At 51.2% G+C, this 24893-nt stretch overlaps 1 protein-coding gene across 1 annotated transcript in view; it reads right to left on the bottom strand.

Annotated features, from left to right (window-relative positions):
- Window positions 1–24893, bottom strand: part of TG (thyroglobulin) — a gene marked incomplete at its 5' end in the record, with an annotated part of 239511 nt that overhangs the window by 194318 nt on the left and 20300 nt on the right. The window contains 10 exons of the mRNA XM_081258080.1: window positions 2488–2712; window positions 4164–4320; window positions 6971–7125; window positions 8450–8662; window positions 14157–14357; window positions 15413–15515; window positions 17536–17648; window positions 18206–18283; window positions 18881–19018; window positions 21480–21719. Of these exons, the coding sequence (XP_081114206.1) occupies window positions 2488–2712; window positions 4164–4320; window positions 6971–7125; window positions 8450–8662; window positions 14157–14357; window positions 15413–15515; window positions 17536–17648; window positions 18206–18283; window positions 18881–19018; window positions 21480–21719 (1623 nt within the window). The remainder of the gene's footprint in view (window positions 1–2487; window positions 2713–4163; window positions 4321–6970; window positions 7126–8449; window positions 8663–14156; window positions 14358–15412; window positions 15516–17535; window positions 17649–18205; window positions 18284–18880; window positions 19019–21479; window positions 21720–24893) is intronic.

Raw genomic sequence — 24893 nt, 5'->3', positions numbered from 1 at the left:
GAATTCCATTCTGGATGTTTCTAACCATTTGGAATAAGGGGTGGGGCTGAATGGTATCATCAACAATGCTCTGTAACTTGGTAAAAAGCTGCTGCAGTTGAAGAACAGAATGTAGGTTTGTGTAGAGCTAGGATGGGTAGACTACAGCCCTCAGGTCAAATTCAGCTCACCTTCCGTTTGGCAAGCAAAGTTTTATTAGAACACAGCCACGTTTCTCTCCCCACAGTGGACGAGCTGAGTCCATGAGACAGAAACAGAATGGTCTGCAAAGGCTACAAGACTTGCTTTGGCCCTTTACGGAAAAAGGTGGCCACGCCTGATCTGCAGCAAGTGCAGCCCTGGCCAAACCTTTCATACACAGGCCCACCCTGTGACTCCCACTCTCTCTGAAGTCCAGTCACCCCAAGGCTGGGTTGTGATTCCCTGGGTCCCCACTGCTTGACACCCGTCAGGCAAGTCTGTCTGTGCTCCTGGCTCAGCTTCCCCTCCCACTTCCCAGTTGAGCTGCACTATCCGTCCTGGTAGACAGGAAATGGTCATCTAATCATCAACCGTGTTCCCTAGAGGGAACCTAGGACCAGATTCCCAGTCCACCCCCTTTATTGTACACACAGGAAATGGGGACCTGGCGCTTGACTAGTCCCTCTCTCCATCTCCTGCTGTCCCGCCTCTTGGCTCCATGCTCCAGAGGGGGCACCCGAGGTGGGTGAGCCTCTGCAAGTGGGGCTCCCAGACCCCCTTATCAACACTGCCTGGGGTGATTATAAAAGCAGCCTCCTCCCAATACACGCGTGCTTGTGCACACACACACACACACACACACGCACAATGAGCTTTCGGCAGTGGAGCCCAGGGCTCTTAACAGCAAGTCTGAGAACACAGTGGCAGGTGTTTCAATCACCTCCGTTGCTGTGACCCTGTTTTCTCCCACCCTGGCAGGTGGCACCATCCATGCCTGCTTCTACTTCTCATCTTCTTTGTTTGGGCAGCTCTGTTTAGGTGGAAGGATCGTGAGCTCTGGGCCCAGAGGACCTGGGGTAACTCATCCACAGAGAACTGAGTCCCTCCTTTGAGCCAGCCCTGCTCTGGGCACTACAGACACATGACCTCATTTCGTCTGAGCCTCAGCCTCTTCGCCTGTCAAATGGGGAGATGACCTGCCACCGGGGGCGATAGTGAGAGTTAAGTATTTGTGAAGGTGCTTTGTAAACTGCAAGATCCTCTGTAAATATTAGCAAGAAGTGGTTGTGTCTCTGGTTTCCGTGTTAAGAGTTAGCTGCGTCTGAAATCCAGTGTGGAGCTTAGAATTTGGCATGCATTTCATAAGAGGAAAGGCCTTATAGCTTTTGTGTTGCAACCAACATGAATAATGGAAAAATAAATAACTGAGAAACATATTCTCTCTCTTCAGCTCAATAAAAATGCCTCTGTCTCATGCCATGTGGGAGGATGACTTCTCACCATGAGGCCCTGGAAGTTTCAGTAGTGGATGGAACAATGGCCCCCAAAGAGGTCCATGTCCTAATCCCTGGAAACTGTAAATATGTTAGATCACATGGCAAAGGGAAACTAAGGTTGCAGATGGAATTAAGGTCGCTAGTCAACAGACCTTAAAATAGGGAGAGTCCTGGATTACCCAGCTGTGTGCAATCATAAGGTCCTTAGAAGTGACAGACAGCATCCAAGGGGGCTGTGACTACGGAAGAACAGCCTGAGAGCTACAACACTGCCGGTTTTGAAGATGAAGAAAGGAAGCCACAAGCCAAGAAATGTGGGCAACATCTAGAAGCTGGAAAAATCAGGAAACTGATTCCCTCCCAGGGCCTCTGGTAGGAATGCAGCCCTCCTGACACCTTGATGTGAGCCCAGTGAGGCCCTGTGTGAGAATTCAAGCCTACAGAACTATAGCATAATAAGTGGGTGTTGTTTTAAACCACTACATTTGTGGTGATTTGTTATGGCAGCAAATCACACAGCTTCTATCCAGGGAACCGGCAGCTGCAGTCTAGTGAGAATGGTTTCCAAGGCTGCTGCTGAACAGCCCAGTAAACCTCCACCAGGAATCACTTCCCCTGAACCATCATGTCCTGGGATGATCACTGGCCATTTGGGGATGGTGGTGAGTAACGTGTTGCCATAACCAGACTAGGAAAAGTCATGGAGCACACAGGGTAGACATCGGCCTTCTCCACCAAGACAGTGCAGCCCAGGCCACAGGGTCCAAGCTCATCCAGGACTAAGAGGAAGGATAACCTCAAACATGGGGGCTCTTCCTCTGTCATGTTGCCTCTAGTTTCAGCTACTACCTGGTGGGTGATAACTATATGCCTGTGAGTATATTTGGACAATTGAAAAGCTTTCATCGAATAAATAAATGAATGAGTCTCCACTCTGTATGTCAGAATAACCTCTATCAGAGCTCTGTGGCCTTTTCCACAGCCTCGCATGGCTCAGTAACAGCAGTCCAGGGAGAGAGGGGGAACCTACCACACCCCAGTGGGTCCTGACTGGCGTTGCTGGTGGCCGAGATTTGGTGGAATCCTTCCAAGCACCCAAACTGTGTCCTGGGAGAGGTGCCAAAGCGGTCCCCTTGGAGGAAGCGGATGAACGTGTCTGCTGGGAACGTCTTGGAATCCAGATGAAGCTGGAATTTTCCACTTTGGATCAGATCTGCAAAGCGCCCAATGAGATCCTTGCCCACCAAGGCTTCCTCTGCAAGACACAAGATGAGGCAGGAGTGTCATTGTTCCTGCAAGGGTCAGGGAGGATCCAGGGACAGAGCCACGCAGAATGTCCACAGCGAAAGGAGACATAGGCCTTTCCCACTGTCTCATTTTACAGAGGGAGAAACTGAGACCCAGAGAAGGGGGTTGATTGACCCAAAGATACACAGAATCAGAAGCACAGCTAGGACTCCAAACCAGATCTCCAGCTCCTGTCATTTCTGTGGCAGCAATGTGACCCCCACCGGTATAGGATATCATGACCTCAGTCACTCATCTAAGGTACACTATCCAGATACACGACTGTCCCAAGCTTTGCCAAGCCACCATCCCTGAGCCTCAGTTTCCCCATCTGAAAAATGGGGCTAGGAATGCCCCTCTTGCAGTTGGTGAGGATTACAAGAGAGAATGTGATGGGGCCGGTCAAAGGGAAGGAAGAGGCCCCGTCTCAGGTTCAGCTAAACGCTGAGAAGGCCTCCAGCTGTCGAACTCCAAGTGTTTCCTAGGAAGAAAGCAGATGGGTGAGCACTACATCTGGAGCTGGGGAGGGTCCCAGCACGCAACGAACATTCATGCCACAACGGCTACGGTAAAGGCAGCCCCAGGCCATGGACGCCAGGAATAAACATCTCATCCATTTGTAGCTTCAAACATACCCAAATTATGCAGGTTGTTTCCAGAGGAAAACAAAAAGTGACCCTTAATTCATAACGCTACTGGGGGGGAGATGGTAATTAGGGTCACAGGCACTGCAGAATGTCTGACATACATACAGTCTGCCTCCTGGGTTACACTGCGGCGTTTTCTACAAGTTCCCCCTCATAGAACAGAAGTCAAGCTCCAGCCATCCCTCACCCTCGGCGTTTGGCCACCAGATAGTGGAAGAGGAAGTGGAGAAGCTTCCACCCTCTGGTCAGAAGCCCATGGGTTATGTCCCACCCTGGTTCAGAGTAACGATCGTAAGGTCCACTCTGCTTCTCCTTAGATCTTTCTACTCTCGATTCATCCGTATCGTTACCACTCCATTTTAAATAGTGTTAATAATGTGTTTAAACAGTGTCAGTGGTCTGAGATGTTCTCTGATTGGAAGTAGGCAGGACATAAATTATAAACAAACGGAGACGCCCTCACCCTGCCCCACCCTCCCCTACTTCACACCTGTCTTCCTTCTCTGTGCCCAGAAAACCAAGAGGAGAATTAGAAAAGGTTCTCACAAGCGCAGTCGGGTGATATTATTTAGCTCTAGTCAGCTATGGACCAGAACTCTGTTGCTTTTTATAAACTCCTCAGGAACTAGCCCCTCCCACGGGCCAGGCACATGGTTCCCTCCCTGAGCCCCACAGGAAGGCGCTGGAGCCGCAGTGGCTCCATCTGACGGATAGGAACACTGAGACCCAGCGAGTCTGTGAACCTTCAAGGCAGCAGTGCGGGAAAACATACCAATGTCACGCAGATCCGGGAGAGAGGCAGGTGGGACATCCTCCAGACGCAATTTCCACGTGACATTGACTCCTAACCGCTCCCCACTCAGACACTCCACCCGCACCGTGAAGTCGTCGCAGACGGGGATGGAGACAGGGGTCCTAGCCGTCTTCACCTGCAGGGAGACATGAGCTCAAGAACACAGAGCAGGGAGCCAGCATTGCCGAGGCTGCACCAGGCACCTAAACTGGCTTATGTTACTGTCGGAGAAGGTTGTGGAGAGGTCGTGACCACCCTTTGACCCGGGAACTGGCCCCGGGCAATCGGAGCTCCTGAGACCCTCCCCTGTCCTCAGAGGGTCTGCTCTACACCCACCACCTGTCCCCAGTGGGAGCCGTTTGGGAGGACACAGCCTTGAGAGAGCTGGAAAATGAGGTTCCAGGTTCAGAGAGGTTTAATCGCCTGCTCAGGTCACACAGCCTGCAGACAGAGGTGTAAGCAGAGTAAAAGCCAACGTAAATGAGAAAAGAGTTTGAAAAAGAATAAATACACATATATGTAAAAATAAAATAAAATAAACTACAAAGAAAACAAATATACTTAGAAAAAAATAAAGATTAAAAGATTCTCAAAAAAATAAAATTAAAAGGGCACAGACACACACACACACACACACACACACACAAGAAAGCCTAAACACTCCGAATTCACGGGGCTGTACTTCATTGGAGAAACAACTTCTGCCGACTCGGCCAATGTCCTCACAACACCTACATCCAGCAGGACACGACCCTCCCTCCCGGGAAGCACCAACTCCTCCACTGTGACCACGTGGCCTGGCTTCTCCTCCCAACCTGAGCGCGGCCCTCAGTGACCCCTGACCGTCTGCAGGGCAGGGTGGGCGGATGGACGGTGGTGGTGCCTGGTTAGCCTGGGGACAGTGCCGGGCAGGGGCCGGGGTTCAACACAAGCCTCATTGGGCCCTCTTCCCATCGTGCTCTTTCAAGAGCAACATCCCAAGAGCTTCTATATCAAGCCCCAGGGGGTGTTAGTTTATCAGAAGCTTGGGCATCTAGAGGAGAATGAGAAGGTTCTGTATAAAAGGAAGGGTCTGTGAAGGAAAGTGACATCTGTCCGACCCACGATCCAGAGTCGATCTGGGCCTTGGCTGTCAGCCTGCTGCACGAGAGACCTCGACCACCTCATTCAGGGTCCAGAAGATGCCCTCTCCACACAGGCCCTGGGCTGCAGGAGGCCATTCAACATGGATGGCAGGTCAAGTCACAGACTGGTACCAGGCACCTACTGTGTGCCGTGCACCCCACAACGCCCAGGGTGCAGGTGCGCCAGTGGACGTGGGGTTCGTGCCGCTGTCACTGGAGAACTGCTGTGTGCCAGGCACCTGGCATTCCCGGGAGGCAATGCGCACACTTTTTGAACATCCTCCATTATTCAGGCCCTGCGTGAAGCGCTTTAAAGATATTAGCTAGTTTAGTCTCCAAAACAGGCCTGTGGAGTCAGAACTGTCATCACCCCACGTTATAGATTGAATTAGCTTCAGAGAGGCTGAGGGGCTGCGGAGCATCAGTATATTACTGATGAAAATCTGTTCTGGCCGCTGTAACTAGTGTCTGGCTTTGTTTATCTCTGACAATTCTCAGTGCCTAAAACCATGCTTGGCCTGTACCAGGCACCCAAACACTTGCTAAATGGAAGGATGAAGGAGGGAGAAAATGAGTGAAAGAATGAACAGATTTGGTGTAGTGAGAGTCTAGACTTACTCCGTGATGTGAAATCTCGGGCAACTTACTTACTCTCCATGGGCTTTAGTTAATTCACTTACCAATCAAGGGCTAATGACACCCACTGAGCAGGGTGCTGTAATCATTAGAGATACGGGAAGTAGAACTTCCAGCCTGGCACCAGGAATACAACCAGTGCTCACTAACCAATAAATATTGCTGATACCGCTGTCAAGTGCCTTTCTTTAGATAAAAGGGGGCAAGGTTTGTTTCTCTTTGTTTTAAAATCAATACTCTTGGTATCTGGTTTTGTGAACATGTGTGTTCTCCGAAATTCTTAACATGAGGCGCTAGAGATGAGTGATGAGCATAGCAGCCTTTGAGCAGAACAAGGACTTATTAAACTGAGTGACTTTTAAAGACTCCCTCTGTGAACGCCAGGGACTTCAAATCACCGAAGTCCTTGCCTATTACACAGCTAAAAACTCTCCGGTAACCATGTCTTTCCAGTTGGCAGGTAACATTTCCCTTCCAAGGAGGATCCATGATGCCTCCTCACAGATTTAAGGACCGCCCCGGCACAGCAGCTCAGAGAGCGTGTCGCACCACTGCAGCCTCCCTGCCCCGTGCCCAGGCTCTTTCTTCACGGGTGGGGACAGTACCATGTGGTGACCACAGCTCTGTCCTCACGTCAGCCAGCCTGGCTCTACCACTCCCCAGCTGTGTGACTCTGGCCAATTATTTTTACTCTCTAGTAAGAAAACGGTAAAAATAATAGGGTTCCAGTGAGGATCTCATTCACTAAGCCATGCTAACAGTGCCTGGCACAGTCTAAGCGCTCAGCACACATTTGGTTTGGATCTTTATGCAGAAAGAATGGCCGATGATGAGATCGATACCAGATCCGCCTCTGCCTCTATGTCATTAGCCTCGTCTGAGTTACTTTCTCATCCTGGGCCTCGGTTTGCCCATTGGTAAAAGGACCGTGGGTTGAACTGTAAGTTCATTTGAAATCTGAGGTTCTCTGCCCGGGGACCCTCAGCTCAGTCCAAGCCCCCCTTGTGGGGAAGGCCAGGCACATACCTGGATCTGACAGAAGCCGCGGGCTGTGAGCTCGTCTAATAGGAAGAGCTGGAAAGCCGGCAGCAAGCCTGCGTAGTCGGCGTGGCACGCCTTGCCCGGCGGGAGCTGGAGCTGGAGCTGCCCTCGGGTCCAGAGAGTCTGCCACAGCTGGGGCCCTGCAGGCAAGCACCGGAGGTCAGCAGACGGGGACGGAAGAGCTGCGGGATCCTTTTCTTTGCCTTGTTTGGTTTTTCCTCTGCAAAAATAACCCTTCTTCATTTAGCTTGGAGCCCACGAGCACTGCCATCTTGCTTGTCACCCTCTCAGTCTAACTACTTCCTAGCATGCCGGCTCATCTCAAATTACTTCGCACCCTCACAGCAAACTCAGTCCTGCCTCAGCCTCTAAACCAGGCCGCTTTACATTTACATGGGACCTGGACATTCTTGTTGGAAAATCTTCCACAGTACCTTGCACTCAAACAGGGCCACTGCACCTGGTCTGGCCAGTTAAGAGTTTCACCACAGCCTATGTGAAAGGCTTTCTCTAAGGTTGTTCAGTGCACAACCTGCACAGTCGTACACAGCAGCCCTGCACTCCACTTTAGGAGCTCAGGACCTGTGCCTCTGTTCTCCCAAGTCCCTTGCTCAGTCGTGACCAGTCTGGACTTAATTTCGGCTCAGGCCACTCTGTCATCATCCTGGGAAATAGGCCACTTATTTGTCCAAATCATATTTTGAAATTTTTCTGGATAGTATTCTCTATTTCAGAATGCTTTACGACAAATACCATCCTTTGACGCTCTACCAGCCACCCAGAGCCTTGTGACAGTCAGTCCCAGGATCTGGGTCTCTCTCCTGAATGCCCCTCCCGCTGCACTGGGTGGACCCAGCGCCGGTCCCCGAGTCTGCCCCCGCCTGGCCTGGCTGTGAGTAACCACGGCCAGCCTTTGCCAAGGCGGGTGCAGTCAGAGCCTGATGTGGCCTCACAGCCACGTGCATGTGAAAGTGGGTTTTCTATGAGAACAGGAGGAAGGAGATCTGCCCATATTTAAATATGGCCCAGGCCCACAGTGATCAGAAAGGATGCCACACCCCGGAGCTCCAGGTGGACCTGGGGGCAGGGCTGGCGTGGCAGTGTCACTGTCCCTCTCAGATGCCGGACCAGCAGCTCTAAGCTTGCCAACACCATAGTAACCATTACGGCCATTGGAGCACCTGCATCTTGAATGCAGTCCTGTATCCAGGAGCCCAAAATGATGGCAGGTGTCTCAAGGGGCAGATTGCTCCAGAGAAGCCACAAATAGAGCTTCCCCCCCCCGGGGTCTGGGAAGCACATCTGCTCCTTCTAGAAGAAAATGCTCCACTGGGCCTTCTCTCCTGCTCTGATGCCACCTGGCTTACGGTGGACACGCTACACTCGGGTGGGGAAAATGAAGGCCTCGGCCCCGAGCCCTGAGAGGGAGCCGGGCACCGGGCAGCCCTTCCTGGGGCCACTCACGCTGGCAGGCACGGGGCTGAGGGGGCTGCGACTCCCAGCGTCTCCTCTGCAGGCTGCACAGCAGCGGCTCTGGGGGGAAGGCACTCCGGTAGCCCGGGCGGCACAGCAGCTGGCACCGCTGCACGGCAGCCCCTCCTGGGCCTGAGGCTGGTGCACACAGGAGGGCCCCGCTGGCCACATCCGACACGTTGAAGGGCAGTGGGCACTGCGGGCCTAGGAGCAGGAAAGGGACAGCTGTGGGCACCTGCCCAGCGTGGGGCTGAGCGCTGCCCCTCTCACTGCCGCTCATCGCACGGGGCCCCCCGCCCTCCCTTCCCTCAGACCAGCCTGGGCCTGCCCCCACCCCGCCCCGCCCCGCCCTCCGCCCGGCCGAGCCCATCTTCTCTCAGTTTTATCACACGCCTGAGCAGGGATGACCCTCGTCCCTCCACCTCCAGCTCAGGCCCTCTTGAGCTTCTGCGCATCTCTAAGTCCCATTCCCAGCTAGTCTCCTCCACCTCAAAGCCCACGGGTCCAGAACGCAGTGTCTGCTGCCCACACCCACTCTGGCTTCAGCACCCCGAGCTCAAGGCCTGGCACCTCCAACCAGGAACACGGCAGCCAGCCAAGACGGTCCCACCTCCTCTGCCCATCAGCCGAGGCAGTGGCTCACACGTCCTCGACTTCTCTTCATCCCCACTGCACTTCCTTCATGTAGACATCTGTCATCTTCTTTCTCAATGGCTTTCGAAGCTTCCTCGCCAGCTCCCTGCGTTTGGGCCTCATCCCCTGCCCTTCTGCTCCCATGTCCAATCCAGTCCCCGCCGCCGGCAAAGAAATGGAGCTGGACTTGGCTCTCAAGACCCCCCGAGCGCCTGCTGACCCGACTCCCTCTCTCTGCTCTGGTCTCCTCCAGCCCCGTTTTGCCCCATAGTTGTCATTTCCTGACCGTAGGCTGGCTGCACACCCCATGCCCTTCCCTCTGCCTGCTCATCTGCCTAGAAGGTTCCATTTCAGGTCCTCAGTTATCAGTTCAACCCCTCAAACTGTCTAACCCCTTCCATGGTTCTCCCAGGCCGACTTAGGCCTCCTTTCTCTAAGCTCTCAGGCCACTTGGAGTAGACGCACCCCCCCCCACTCCCGCGCCGTGTTATCAATTATTCAAGACTCTATCTGCATTCTGGTCTCCCCACTGGATTGAGCTCCGAGAGGAAAGAGGACCCCTTTCCTCTGTTCACCCAGGCCATGGCACAATGCTGACCCAGAACACAAGCTCCATAAGTATGTGTTAAATAAGTAGGTAACTAAGTAAATTAAAGGACAGACATACTCCATGCGACAATTTCACACCTGGCTAGAGATTTAGTTAATCATCTGACTGAAGCATAGCCTTGCTGCCTGCATATGTCTGGCTTTAAAATCTGCAACCCACATGTGACTCAGGAGTACTTGAGGGCCTCAAAGATGGAGAATGACCCATTTTGATCTCCAGGGGGCAGCCTGGGTCTTTTATCTAATAAAGACGATGGCCTCTGGCCAAAATTTTGCACTGTAGTTTGAGGGCTTATTGAGTTGGCTCTAACCAAGTACCATGTATACGCTGGGGATGGGAAGAGTCAGCCTGTGGGCTACGGGGCCAGCCTGCAAACTTTGAATCCTGGCCCAATCATTTACTAGTTGAGCCCCCTAGAGCAAGTTAATCACTGTCACTGTGACTCCGTTTTCTCGCCCATCAAATGGTGAGGATAGCAGTAGTGCCTACCACCTGGGGATGGTGTGAATCAAAATGAATTAAGGCATGTAAAGAGCTCAGAGGAGTTACTGGAAGCTAATAAATGGTCATTAATGTTAGTTATTATTATTATTAACAATAACAACAAGCATAATACATCATTGCCTGATTGGAAATTATAGGATGTGAATTCACCCTTTCAGAACAATGAAATAGCATTTGATGCACCACGAGGGTAAACTTCTGAGAGAAATAATAGCTGATATTTACCATGAATTTTAGAGGTTGTTTAACTCTGTCATGATCGATACTTAATTGGACCTCACTCAAAATAACCCTATGAAGCAGGTATCCCCGGTTTTATCATCCCCCTTTTACAGATGAGGAAACTGAGGTCTGAGGATCTGGAGGGACAGAGCCAGGGCTTGAGTGCTGGTTCTTTGAATCGAAGCACAACCCCATCAGGGAAAGGCCCTTTAGTCTGGTGCTGCTCAGGGATGGGAGGGTGCTGTTCCCTGGGCTCCCCGGCTCCAGCATACCCTTTCCAGAGCCCTCAACACTCGGTGTTATAATGGCTCATGGATGTCTCCCAGGCCCCGGCCCTACTTCTGGCTTAGACGGCGGGCTCGCCAGGCTGGGGGAGGACTCCACCCCTCCGTGCTGAGCGCGTGATTTTGCGCAGCCCCATATGTCTCTGAGCCTCCGTGTCCGACCTCTAGGATGGCGATAAAGGTCCCTGGCACTTCCGACCACCAAGGTGGGCCAAGGACAGAAGGGAAGGTTTTGGGCACCTGGAAAGCCAGAGCACCGCTGAGTTGTGAGCTCTCACGTGAGAGGGCGCCCGGGCCAGGGGCCGAGGACCTGCGAGGGGCTTCCCACACCAGCAGCCAGGCCCCCATTTGCAGCCAAGGCCACTGAGGCTGACGAGGCCAAGCTCCTCCTCACGCCAGGCAGAGCGGCACTGGAGCCTGCATGCCCCCGCGTCTCCAGCCCACGCTCTTTCCTCTGTCCTCCGAGGCTTCCTGCAACTACTTGGCCAGGTCCCTCTCAGGACTCATGCAGGATCCCCAGCTGGACCCATATGTGGGCCCAGAACTGACTCTCATCCTTCCCGCGGGACCCCAGGGAAAACCCCTCACCATCTGAGCCTCCAATACCACATCTCTATTTAAAAACCACTGTGTGGCCCTTGGTATGTGCCAGGGATACTGTTAAGAGCATCGCCAATATCAACTCCTTCAATTCTCCCCACAGAGCTGTGGGGTAGGTCCCGTTATCCTCATTTCCCAGATGCCAACACTGAGGCACACTGAGGGTAAATATCTTGCCTGTGATCTGAGAGCTAGGACACAGCAAAACCGGACCCCAGAATCTATGTTCTCCACGAGTGTGCCAGGCGTGTGTGTATGTGTGTGTGAAAAGCGAGGGGTCAGTGAGGGAATATGCACGTGTGAGCCCCCGGTGCACAGAGTAAACCTCAATAAATGCAGGTTCCCCTCCAGGCCCCCAGGATGGCTCTGTACCCTGTGGCTCTTCTGGTTCCCCTCCATGGCCTGTTTTGGGAGTGGGCCAGTGAGTGCTTTGACTTGGCTGGGAAGGCATCTCCTCCTGGGGTCTCCGCGTCATCTGAGACACAGATGTTCCTCTCGCCAGTGTCTCACCCTGCCCAGCCGACCTGCTTTCCCACGGCCTTCTTTCCCAGTTTCGCTGAAATGCAGACTCGCTGGCTATGCTTTGACTCATCCAGGCTCCATGGTCGGGGAGGAGGGAAAAAGGAAGAAGTATGGAAACTGACGTGAACTGAACACCCACAGTGGGCCTGCATGGAGAGGGCACTCCACCTCCTTAACGTCACGCAGTCCTTCCTAAAGGATAACTGCATCATTGCCATTTTAGAGGCGAGGAGAATGAAGGCTCAAAGGAGCTGAGTGGCTTGCCTGGGGCACGTGCTGGTGACTGGACTAGAAACCAGATCCTGCTTCCAGCCTCTTATACAGGAGCTCGTGCACACGGCGCGTTTACTGTGTGCCAGGGCTGCCCAAGCATCTCCCAAGAACTGATTTCATCTTCACAGCATCTCTGTGAGGCAAGACTGTTGTCACCCTCATCACACAGGTGAGGACCCCGAAGCAGGGGGACCTTAAATTTCTGCCTGAAGTCCTATAGCAGCAAGTGGGGAGCCAGGCCTGGCCCTGGAGGCTGCCCTCTGAGCCACCAGGCGAAGCTGTTTACAGAGACTATTTGAATTAATCTTAACGATGACTCTAAGAAATAGCTACGATTCCCCATGCCCATTTCACAGATTGGGAACCTGCGGTCCAGAGAGGTTAAGGGACTAGCCCAAGGTCACCCAGCAAGGGAGGTGGCAGAGCTGATACTCAGGTCTGTCTGTCTGGCCCCTACATCTGAGCTTTCTCCACCACGCTCTGCAGTAGGTCAGCAGGAAGGGGCTTCATTAGCGCTGGCTGTTCCATTTGCCAGCGGTGTGGCTTTCAACGTATTAACGAGCTTCTGTGAGTCCCAGTTTTGCCATCTGTATAATGGGGAGTAGGACTGTTCTATTTACCTGCATCACTGGGAGGCAGAAATGGGATAAGTAATGTGAAAAGCACATTTTAACAGGTAAATCTCTGCACAGGTGAGTTATTATCATGGAATCCTGCAAGGCCAAGCCGCATGGAGTCTTCCCAGACCCCAGAAGAGCTGTGCTTCCAGACCTGTTCCTGCAGGAGGCACTTCAGGCTGGTTCCTGGGTCCCGGACAGTGCAGACCACTCTTAGATGCCCTGCAAGTTCAACGTGCCCGGCGTCCGACCCTCAGGCTGCCACATCACTTCTCTCGGCAGCATCTGGCAGGGAGCTCTACTCATAAATACCCATCGAGCACCTACTATGTTCCCCGCATGATGGAAGCTGCTGAGGCCCTTGAAGCAGGCCCCGTACAGAGAGGGGGAGTTGGGGGCTTGGGAGAAAAGGCGTGTGGTGAGAGCCGTGGGCACACGCCACAGGTTCGGGGCAGGTGAGGAAATGGACAGAAGGGGACAGAGCCCCACAAAGAGAGCAGGTGACTCTTCCTTCCCACCCTTCCTTTGAAGAGACCCCCTGTCTCTTGACAATGTAAACATAAATTTACAAATATAAAAATTCTCTTTACGCATAGAAATCACTAGACCTAATTAAATATGTCCACAGTTCCAAAATGTTGCTTATAGACCGCAAAAGTTAAAAATAAGGCAACGAAACAATAAGGACAGCAAAAGAAATGCAATTGCAATAAAATTAGTGTTTAGTGCAATATTCCTCAACCCTGCCAGACCCAGCATCCCAATTTGTAATAAATATTTTGCAATGTCTTCATTTACTGTTCTGAAACGAAAGTCACAGATAATGTAACCTACCTGTGCCCATAAATTTTAGCATGACTGCAATGTCCTGTGACTTGAGTATATAGGAGGAATGAAAGGTAAGTAATTGATAATTAAATAATATATTTTAATAAGTAATAATGTATTTCAATAGTATAATATATATTCATAAGAGATATGTTTCAATATCTGATATCCAGATGATTTTTAAACTAGAAATAAAAGTAAACAGATCGACACCTCCACGGATTCCTAAAGCTCCCTGGCTGGGATGGACCCACCCTCACTGAGATTCTGCTGTCTGTACCCTCCTCCCCACTCGAGGATGGGGAGACCAAGACACAGCACCCCTCAGCAGGCCAGGGCCTGAGCTCTGTGAGGCGCCGGCTCAGGAGATCCCTGCATGGGCTGTCCCTGGTTTGAGCCCCAGGGCTGGGCATTGGTAGGAAGTAGACGCACTTTCAGCATCACGGAAATCAACGCAACCACATCCCTCTTGCGGTTCCCTTGTCTCCCTTCCTGTCCCCACTGTCCTGGCACCTTTGGAGTCCTCCCAACCCCAGCCGGGACAAAGGAAGAGATGAGCAGGACCCCACCAGCCCAGGGAGCCCCTTTGCGGCATCACCACTTACTCTCACAGGCTGGCTGGCTCCCAGCCATGCGGGTCCCAGGCACCTCCTCTCCGCTGCCCAGGACACACCAGCAGCTTCCCTGGGCCGGGTCGCATTGCACTGGGGAGAAGCCTCCATCCTCCGCTGTGCAGGCTGGGGCATAGCCAGGGCTGGCTCTCCTGGAGGGAACTCCACTCTGGAGCACTTCACAGAGGCTGGGGCCTTGACGCAAAGACAAGCCACATGGGCTCTTTGCCCACGAAGCTGCCATAGCCCTTGTCACCACCCACCACCGACTGCCACCTGCCTGCAGGGCCCCAGGTTCTGGGGCTACCTCCCCACTGGGGTGTTGAACTGGGACAGGGCAAAGCCTGGGCCTCGCTCAGGTCTGTACTCCCCTATCTGATCCATACACACACACACACACACACACACACACACACACACTGCCTGCCCTCAAGGAACTTAGTGTCTTAAAGGATATCTAACAAGTAAGTGAGCAACCACAGTTCAGATGATAAGGGCGACAACAGGAGATGTGCAGGGCAGTTTAGGAGTCCGTAGGAAGGTAATGAACTCCGCCGTGGAAGGGAGAGGCCCACAAAGGCTTCCTGGAGGGACCTATGGGTGGGCCGAGTAAGACTTAGCCAGCTGGTAGGGAGAGGGGTGGGAGGTTTGCAGAGGCTGAACCAGAACACATTAAGGCTCTGGAGGAAGAGAGTGTCTGCCTGCTTGAAATCTTGATGGATCTTGATGCTGAGATGGAGAAACAAGAGAAGCAAAAGAAGATACAGGAGCCACACACACAGGGGCCCACGAGCCACAGCAAGGAGCCTGGCCCTAAGGACCCCGGGGCGTGTCGATGGGTTCCAGGCAGAGGACGGACGTAAACATGTCTGCACTTTAGGGACATCGTCTTGACCTCACCATGGGAACCAGTTGGCGGAGCCAGGCTGGAGCCTGTGGTGGCATCGGTGCCACACAGCTTATCCCCCGTGAAAGCACCAGTGCCCACTTTAATAGGGACCAGCGCAGGTTTGCGCCTCTAGTTACGAAGCACAGCCCCAATCCCTGCTGTGTGTATTTCTCCCAAGAACCCACTGAAGTGGAGGAATATCGCCCCTATTTCATAGGTGAGAAAACTGAGGCACAGTGAGGTTAGAGGCTTGCACATCTCTGGAAGTGGCCGAGCTGGGACGTGAAGCCCCAGCTCTTGGGGCTCCACGCCCGGTGCTCACGCGTGGGGCAGGGGGTAATGGGGGAGGAGCCATACTCACATTGGGCACTGCCGTTTGTGCCAGGCGGTGTGCCCTCTCCTGAGGCCGGGTCCACACACCACGTGCTGGCCTCTGACACCTGCAGCCTGGCAAACTCTCCTGTCTGAGACAAAGCCGAGGTCGTGTCACCAAGGGCAGGTGATTTTGTAGCTGATAGGTCGGTAGCCAGACGTCAAGAATGTTCCTTTAGAACCACTGGGGATGGCTTCTCCAAATGGAGGGGGGTGGGGAGGTGCTGTCCTCTTCCAGACCCTTTACATACATTATTTGAGTTGGTGATTATAATAACCCCATGAGACAAGAACCACAGTTAACCCATTTTAGGGCGGGGGAAACTGAGGCTCACTCAGAGAGGGAAACTGACAGAACAACATCCCATAGGTTGGGGAATGGCAGACCCGGGCTGGGCCTAAACCCGCCCAGCCCCAAAGCCCAGCCACTCTCTTGGAATAATGCCCCCCATTCCAGAAATGATTTTCAACAAGCATCCCTTGGAGAAAGGGAGTCTGTAACACCTGTAACAGGGAATAAAGAAAAGGTAAAAGGCAGCCACCCAAACCCTGACCGGGGCCCCTGTCTCCTTGGCCTGTCCCAGGGCCAGCTGGGGGATGCTGGGAAAGCTCCTTTGAGTCACTGGGGAGAGTTTCCTCATCTAAAAAAGAAGGAGGTGGGACTAGATGGACCCTTGAGCATGTTCCTTCTCAGAACCCTTGATGGAAGAAAACAGCATCTCTCCTGAGGGCGTGTAACAGCAGGTGTCAGGGAGAGGGCAGCTCCTCCAGGCTTCCTGGCTGTCACTGGAGGTTTCCTTGAGCTTTCTGTGAGCACTTGTTCATTTTATACTCTGCTGTGCCATGTTCACAGACAAGAAATGACCATCATAACAACACCTGACATTTACAGAGAACATAACCAGGAGGCCCCCGTCCCCGGGGGTGTCATTCAGTCCCTGGGGGGTAGGGAGCCCACTGTCCTCATTCTACTCAGAGAGGCCCAGAGAAATCAGGTGATGCACCCATGGGCACACGGCTTTTTAGCTACACAGGTAAGAGTCAAAGCCAAGCAAAGGTTTGAGAAAATATGGGTAAAGACTTAAAATTGAGAACACTTTAGCCATTAACATGACTTTTCTTTGGGAGTTGGGTCCAAGGCATAGCCATCCAGTTTGGGCAGCGGACGTCTTGGGTCCTGTTTCCTGGCACCTGGGTCCTCCAGGAGACAGGCTGGGAAACCACATGATCAGAGGTTCTCTGGGACCTGCTCTGAACCCCTTTTCCCTCCATCAGAGCTGTGGTTTCTGCCTCTCCTTCTCCATGGGTGAACTCGCCACCCTGGATGATGGAGCAGACTCTCATTCCAGTGGTAGGGGGCTGTCAGCCAAAATAAAAGATTAACTTTCTCTACAAAACTCCATCATAATTGGGGTCCATGTTTACAGCACCAAACAATAATAATAATGAGGAATAATAATAAGGAAACTTTTGCTCAGTAATTTGCAATTTCACTAACCTCTACACTGCTGATTTCATCTGATTTTCTTGGAGCCCCTTGGAGCCTAGCAGAGTGGGTGGCGGTGTTCCTATCACCCCTACTTCAGGGAAAGGGGCCTGAGGCACAGAGATATCCATCATTTGGCACCTAAGTGGTTGATTCCAGCAAGAAGCCTTTCTCTAAGAGCTTGCACATCGATCACTGCACTAAATCATGACAACCATCCAGGGAGCTGCAGAGGGAAATATATTACGTCCCCCAATTATGTTGAGAAGCTGAAATGTGATGAGCATGGTGATGTGGCAAATGGCCTCAGAAACTATATATGTGTAGATTATTTTTCAAAGAGTTTCCATTAAAGATATTTCCTTAGGGCCTCAAAACAATCCTAACACTAGGGAAGATTAAAATGTGGCCTGATCTTAGGATAAAACAAAGTACAGAGAAGCACAGAGAAGGTAAGTAAATTACCCAAGTTCACACAGCTAGGGTCAGCCAGGGCTGGGACAAAAACCCAGGTCTAGAACTCCTGTGAGTTTTCAACTAAAACAAATTTATTGAAAACTAGAAAAATCACCATCCAGGAAGTTCTAGCTTCCCTCTCAAACCTTCCTGGGCCTTCAGAGGCTTACCTCTAAGCAGGTTGGGCTGAACAGGTCTTTTGGAGATGGTTTTCCTTGGGAACCAGCCTGTTTCCAACTGGAAAGCAGCGCCCTGGCTCGAGACTTCTCACAGCTGGTGGGGCCTGGCAGGGAGAGAGGGGACCTCTTAACAGACTGGCCATGGGTGCCAAGGAGGGGTGGGGAGCCCAGGTTGGCCCAAGTGTCAGAGCCGTGCATCTGGGTGGATGGAGGTGCCTTATACATAGAGCTGGAACCTCAGAGAAGAAGCAGGCTGAGATTCAGGGACAAAGACCCACATGGGACGTATCATCTCTGAGATATAATGTGAGTGCTTGATTGCACGGGTGTGAACTCAGGAGAGAGGCTGGACTATAGACCAGATGCGAGGTGGCTGCTGAAAGTACAGAAGTGGCAGAAATTGCCCAGGGAGCAGGTGCAGCGGGGAGACCTGGGGCTCCCTGTCCCCACACAGCTGCCTCTCTCCACCTGGGAAACGAGGAGCACCAATTAGGAAGGGCCAAGGTCAGGGAGAGTCTTCCAGGCCTGGGGACTAGAGGAGGTGTGGTCTGGCTGCTCTCAGGGGCTCATCTGAAGGGCTGGCCCATGGAGCCTCCCCAGGCTGGGAGCGGGCACCACCCACTACAGCGCCCACCGCCCGGGTCAGGGGGGCTTCTCTTACACTGCGGGGTCTGAGGGGAGCGGGCAGTCAGCGAGGTAGGGACGTACTCTCCTTTCCCATCCACACACCAGCAGTGCCCTGGAAAAGAGCCACAGCCAGAGTTTAGGAAGCACCCCGAGGGACCTGCCCCGAGTGTCCCGCAATACACACTACTATATATGAAATACATGACGAATAAGGACCTACTGTATAGCACAGGGAACTCTACTCAATACTCTGTAATGGCCTATAGGGAAAAAGACTCTAAAAAAGAGTGGCTATATGTATATGCATAACTGATTCACTTTGCTGTACACCTGAAACTAACACAACATTGTAAATCAGTTGTACTCCAATAAAAATCTTTAAAAAATTTTAAAAACTTTACTCTTTGCATGCATAGCAGTGCCGGTAAGGTCCCTCTCCCATCCTCCCGTCTGTCTGCCCTCCCCAACATTGTCCACAATCACAGGCCTTAACACCCAGAAACTGCAGCAACCACTCACGTGACCTTTGGGCTAGTAGAAGGCCACTGCTCCCATTGTACAGATGCGACAACCAGAGGCCAGAGACACTAAAGGACTTGCCCCCAGCCGCCAAACAGAGGCCTAGAGTCCAGCTCACTTGCCCCCCAGGGCCGGGCTCTTTCCTCTAAGTGGTGTCACTTGGCCTCCCCAGGGCGCCCGCCCCCCTCACCAGTCGCGGCATGGCACTGCACGGGCTCCCAACTTCCAAATGCGTCACACTGGGGCACGTAGGGGCTGGACCGCAGAGGGGTGGATGCCCGTGGGGATCTGCCCAGGTGGACACGGAGTCTCTGGTAGAAGTCAAAGGCTGGAGTCAGGAGAGAGGAGCAGAGATGTGAGTGCCTGACTGGCAAAGCCAGGGCCGCGTAGGCTCCATCCTGAGAACAGCCACACAGACCCTGTTTCAACATAGGCAGCCTTTTTATTTATGTGACAAACACTTCCACCCAAAACAGGCTCACTGAGCAGTGGGTAGGCACTCACCAGATTGCCCATTAAAAATAAAAATGTAAAAAAACATAAAACTAAAATGCCAGCTGATGGGAATTCCCTGGTGGTCCAGTGGTTAGGACTCTGTACTTCCACTGTAGGGTGCACGGATTTGATCCCTGGTGGGGGAACTAAGATCCCGCAAGCTGCAAGGCGTGGCCAAAAAAAAAAAAGAAAAGTGTCGGCTGAAGTTTGAAGGAATGGAATCACTGTTCCTCCTTCTTCAGGAATTCTCATTCAGAGCTGCTCAGGTCAACAGTGTCTTCAGGCACGTGAGACAGCAGTGACCACTGATGACACTTATCACGCGTTGACTATGTGCCAGGCACAGCTGCATAGCAGCCACCTTTCCTCCTGCGCCCGCCCCTCCCCTCACGAGGCCCTGGGACACTGCTACCAGGCTCTGATGGTCAAAGACACTCTGTGGCCCTCCATCTCTTTCTGCGCTGGGCCTTCGATCCCCGCACTCTATAGGACATGGAGGTCTGCACGCCAAGAGCTTCCTCTCCTCTGCAACAGCAGACGTGCCTCTTCTCAGCAGGAGGGATGCCAAGGAAAGGGGCCAACCCTGGTCCTTCTCCATAGACACTTCCTTTTTTCCCAGTGATGTCAGACATGCAAAATCAGAGCCAGTGGCTTGGTGGAGGGGAACTTCCTTAGCCTGACTTCTGAGGAACGTGTCATCATACCATTCAGCGAATAAACCCCTATATGGTGCCAACCGCCTCTCTTCCTTTCCTCTAAATTTCCCTCCCTAACCAATGTGGTCACAACTCAAGGGGCATCAGTCCCTCCCCCTCTCTTTGATTACATCATGCCCTGCCCATGCACAAAAGTTTAAAAAACTGGTTTCCTGCCAAAAGCAGAATCTCCAAGTCTCTAAGGAACAGAGAAAGAAAATACCTGGGCATGAGGGGAGGGGAGGAAGGAGAAGAGAAAAAAGAGGAGGAAAGAATCAAGGGTGGTTAAGCAACATTTTCCAGGTTCCCACGATCTGTTGAGTGCTGTGCCAGGCCCAGGATATAAAGAATAAGACGGATGCCTTGTCCTCCAAGAGAGACGGCTGGTGAGGGAGAGAAGCAGAAAACAGAGATGGCCCTTGGGAGACTCTCACATGCGGTCAGGGAAATAAAGACATGCGAAACCCAATGTCAAGGTGGCAGCAGACATGCCGGGAACATGAAAGCAGGGAGGCTCCAGCCTGCGGGCGTGGGCGCTCTTCATCTCAGTACAGACGTTGTGAGGGGAGCCCTGCTTTGCTGTTTTGTGACCCAAGCCCAGAGAACCCCTGACAGGGAATCGGCTAAGTTGACAAGGGGCTGGGAACTCGGGTATGCTTGGAGATAGAAGAATCGGTTCTCCCTGCCAAGTTGGTGTGGGGTCAGCGAGAGGACTGCAGGGACGTGGGACCCTGCTGCCAGAGCAGGCTGCAGGCGCTGGAGGACGAGATGGGGCCCTGGGATGAGACCAATCTAGGCTCCGAGCCTGGTCATACCAGGCAGCAGGGGCATGGGGCAGAGGCCCGGGGGCCAAACCACCAGCATCGCATCCAGGCTCTGCTAGTTATTAATTGGGTGAACTTGGGCGTGTGACTTAACTTCTGTTTCCACATTTGAAAATAATAAAAGATGCTGATTATAGCATCATGCTCATGGAGCTACTGGAGGATCAGATGCAAAGATGTGGTAAATCTGCTGAGCACAGCAAGTGCCTGGCCAAAGGTACATTTCAACTAATGTTGAGCTGTTATTAGGCCAGAGCAGTGTCAGTCCTCTGAGCATATTTCTGTTATATGCAGGTACTAAGTTGTGCTTTTTGGAATTACGACCTGGATAAGATTCGCTCACATGAGGAAGGCGCCTAAACCCAGAAGTTCCTCAGTTAGGAGGGCTCCTCTCCTCTCCCCCTTGGAGGGGTGTTCCTGAATCCTTGGAAATGGAAGGGAGCCTCAGAACAGGCCATGAGGGGAGTGGGAGCATTTGGGGCTCACATATTTGAACCTTCTAACCAGAAGTCTTGGCTTCCTGGTGCGCGGCAGGCACCATCTGCAATACAAAGTGTGAAGCCCTGCCCCCAAGGGGCTCTGCTGGAGGAGTGGGGGACATCTTGGAGAGGTGTGCAAAATTCCAGCTTTGGCTGGGCTCACAAAAAGCCTTTGTCTTTTCCAGAATCCATGGGCCCAGGGAAACCGCAGTCCTGAAGATGACTGAAGAGGAACTAATTCAAGCTCTTGCTTCCCCCAAAGAATGAACAAGAAACCAGAAGCATGGGGCACTCACTGGACAGAGCTGCCAATCGAATGGCATAATCACTCCCGCTCAGAAACTTCTCCAAGAAAGTCTCCCGGGGTGGGGAGAGGTGAGGAAGGGCCAGCTCCTCATCCGTCAGCTGGATTCCTTTGGCCGCTAGGAAACTCTCTCCCAGAGGGAACCGAGAACTGTTGGAATCCATGACGATCTCTTCTGCTTCCTTAATGAACTGCAGGACACGAAGCTTCACTTCCTCACAAGAGCCAGGACCTAGGGGAGTAAAGACATCACAGATGGATTCATCCACCTCGTGTTGCTCCCTTTGACCCCTTTGAAGTATGTGAGCATGTAGACACACACACACACTCACACACACACACACTCACACACACACACACTCACACACATATTTCTGCCTCAGCTGTTTCCTTCACCTCAACTCTTTCCACAACCTGAAATGTCCTTTCTGTTTTGTCTCCACAATTGCATTCACTCAACATTTATGTAGTATCTATTTTGTAAGAAGATTAGTAGTAGTTAATGTTTATTTCATGCCAGGCATTGTACTATGAACATTTATACAAACAATTTAATTTAATTTATTAAACAGCCCAATATGATGTTATTATTATTTGTGTGTTACAGATGACAAACTGAGTCATGGTGAAGTTATATAACTTTAAACAAGCTCCTAGCTGGCAAATAGTTGCTTCAGAATTCCAATCTAGTCAGTATGACTCTAGAACCAGTGATGTTGACCAGCTGCCTCAAATGGAAGGATGGACAGATGGATGGATAGATGGATAATAGATGGATAAATGCGGGAATGGATGGATGGATGGATGAGTGGATGGATGGATGGATGGATGGATGGATAGACCATAGATGGGGGAACGGATGGATAAATGGGGGAATGGATAAATGGATGGATGAGTGGATGGATGGGTGAATGGATGGGTGGGTGGATGAGTGGGTGGATGGATGGATATCAAAAGTTGAAAGGAGTCACTGTAATTTAGTAAAGAGGTATTCTTATGAAAAGGAAAGAGCATGACTCTCAGAGACCTCTGGGTTCAAATGTCAGCAAGATCACTTATCAGCGGTGTAATAATGTGCTTAACTTTTCTGAGCTTCAGTCTTGTGATCTGTGAAATGGGGATAATCAGGGAATCTATCCCATAGGGTTTTTGTAATTATTCTATGAGTGTGGCAGCTGAAGTGGTTGGCACATGTCTGGTACATGTTGTCCTTGAAATTGTTACTACTATAAAAAGCCACCCAGCCATATTTATTTCAATCAATCACACTGAATTCAACAGTGAATGTGTTCAGTAGATTCTTTTGAGAGCACAGGATTACCAGAAACTCTTGACATCTGGGATTTGAAGACATTGATTTCTGTGGATGTTCTTGATCAAAAAATCTATTCTCTCAATCCCACGGATTTGGAATCACTGAAGCAAAAGTTCACATTCAAAAATCTATGCTTACTGCTCATGTCTTTCAGAATAGAATGAAGATTCCATAACTGGACACTTAAGACCTTTGAAAATCTGGCCCCAATTTACCTTTAGTCTCTCCTTCTATCATTCCCTCCTAAGTACCCTGCCCCCCTTCCTACCACCTTTCTCCACCCATCCCCAACAAAGCAGACCCTTTCACAGTCTCCCTGACTCGGCACATCTATTTCCTCTGTCAGGAAGGGCTGGGCAAACATCCCTCATGATCCAGAAGCTGACGCCATGCAAATCTTTCCCCAACTCCCCATTCGGTGAGTAGCCCCATTCTCTGGGCATCCTCCATCGTGTCTTCTGTGTTCACACTTCTGTTCTATCATTTCAGTTTATTACCCAATGACAAGTCAGTTTCCCACACTAGGCTCTGAGCCCCTGGAGGACAGACACCATGACTTTCTCATGATTGTTTCCCCATCACACAGAACAGTGCACACAGTGGGTGGTCCATAATGCATATGAAGTGAAGAAAGCAAACTGCAAACAGGCCAGAGATGGCAATATGGACAGGACCTGACATCACACCCCTAAAGGCAGGAGCCATCATCCCTGCATGTGTGTAGGAAGTTACTGGTCACCTCCTTACTTACTGTCAGTTGTACTAATCCAGTTAGTTGAGGACTTTCTATGTACTGGACCTGGCACTTTCCATCTATTCTCTGCTATAATTCTCACACCAACACTTCTGAAGTAGTTATTCTCTGCTATAATTCTCACACCAACACTTCTGAAGTAGTTATCTGTCATAACCCAGATTTTACAGATGAAACTAAGACTAAGACCGACGACCTTTCTCTAGCTCACAGAGTAGGAGGTAACAGAACCCGGATTCAAGATGCCTAGAGCTCTGTCTTCTAGTTCCATCCTTCTCAAACTTTAGGGAGCATTAGATCCACCTGAGGATCTTGCAGAAATGCAGATTTTGATTAAGCAGGTGGGGTCCGAGATTCTGAATTTCTAACAAGTTCCCAAAGTGGTGCTGATGCTGCCCAAGTCCACTTTGAGCATCAGGGCCCTGAACCAATGGCCACCAAGCCCTTCTGATAATACACCCCCATCAACGAAAGAGTTTGAACATGCACCCCCAAAACATGTGCATTTCTTTATTTATAAAGCATATGTATGTACCAGTAAAATAATGTGCTGGGTACAGTTTTCTCAGCTGTTTCAGCTGTCAACAATTAATGGCAAAACCAAAAACAGAAATTTAAAAGGAAGAGATAAAATACTAAATATAAATGGAAGTTCTAATACTTTCGTTCCAGTGGATTATTCTATACACCTGGGTGGTCTACTCTACACAACCTCACGTTACTCCATGAAAGAGATGGTATATTCTAAGGCCAGCTCCAACGCTTTGGTGAATGAGGTCTCAAAGTGAATAAGACTAGCTGCTGAATTTACTAGGTGCTTTTGGTATCAGCAACTCAGGTCCCAAAAATTAGATCCAAAGAGGACCAAATTCAGTCTTAAATCATCTAAAATTACAGGAATGTCCCCGTGTAGGAGATCTGGCCATTGGTCCAGAGAATCTCAAAAAATAAATGAGACTTCTTATATAACAGTCATGCTGACATCTGTGTGTTGACTTTGAAGGTCAGCCCATTGCTAGGACTTGACATGTTAAAGGAGAATCCTAGTGGTGGGTCTCCAGGCTGTTCAAGATACCCAGGGAATTACCGTCCTCATCACATATTCCTATCACCCAAAACCCACTTCTGCTAAAGTCTAAACTTTGGCTAATGTCAAAATAGTGACACTAATTCAAAAAAATACATGCACTCCAGTATTCATAGCAGCATTATTTACAATTGCCAAGATATGGAAGCCACCTAAGTGTCCATAAACAGATGAATGGATAAAGAAGACACCTAAGTGTCTGTAAACAGATGAATGGATAAAGAAGATGTGGTGTATATACACACACACA

The sequence above is a fragment of the Mesoplodon bidens genome (assembly GCF_964165515.1).
Source record: "Mesoplodon bidens genome assembly, chromosome: 16".
Lineage (NCBI taxonomy): Eukaryota > Metazoa > Chordata > Mammalia > Artiodactyla > Ziphiidae > Mesoplodon > Mesoplodon bidens.
This window is presented reverse-complemented; position numbering and strand designations above follow the sequence as displayed.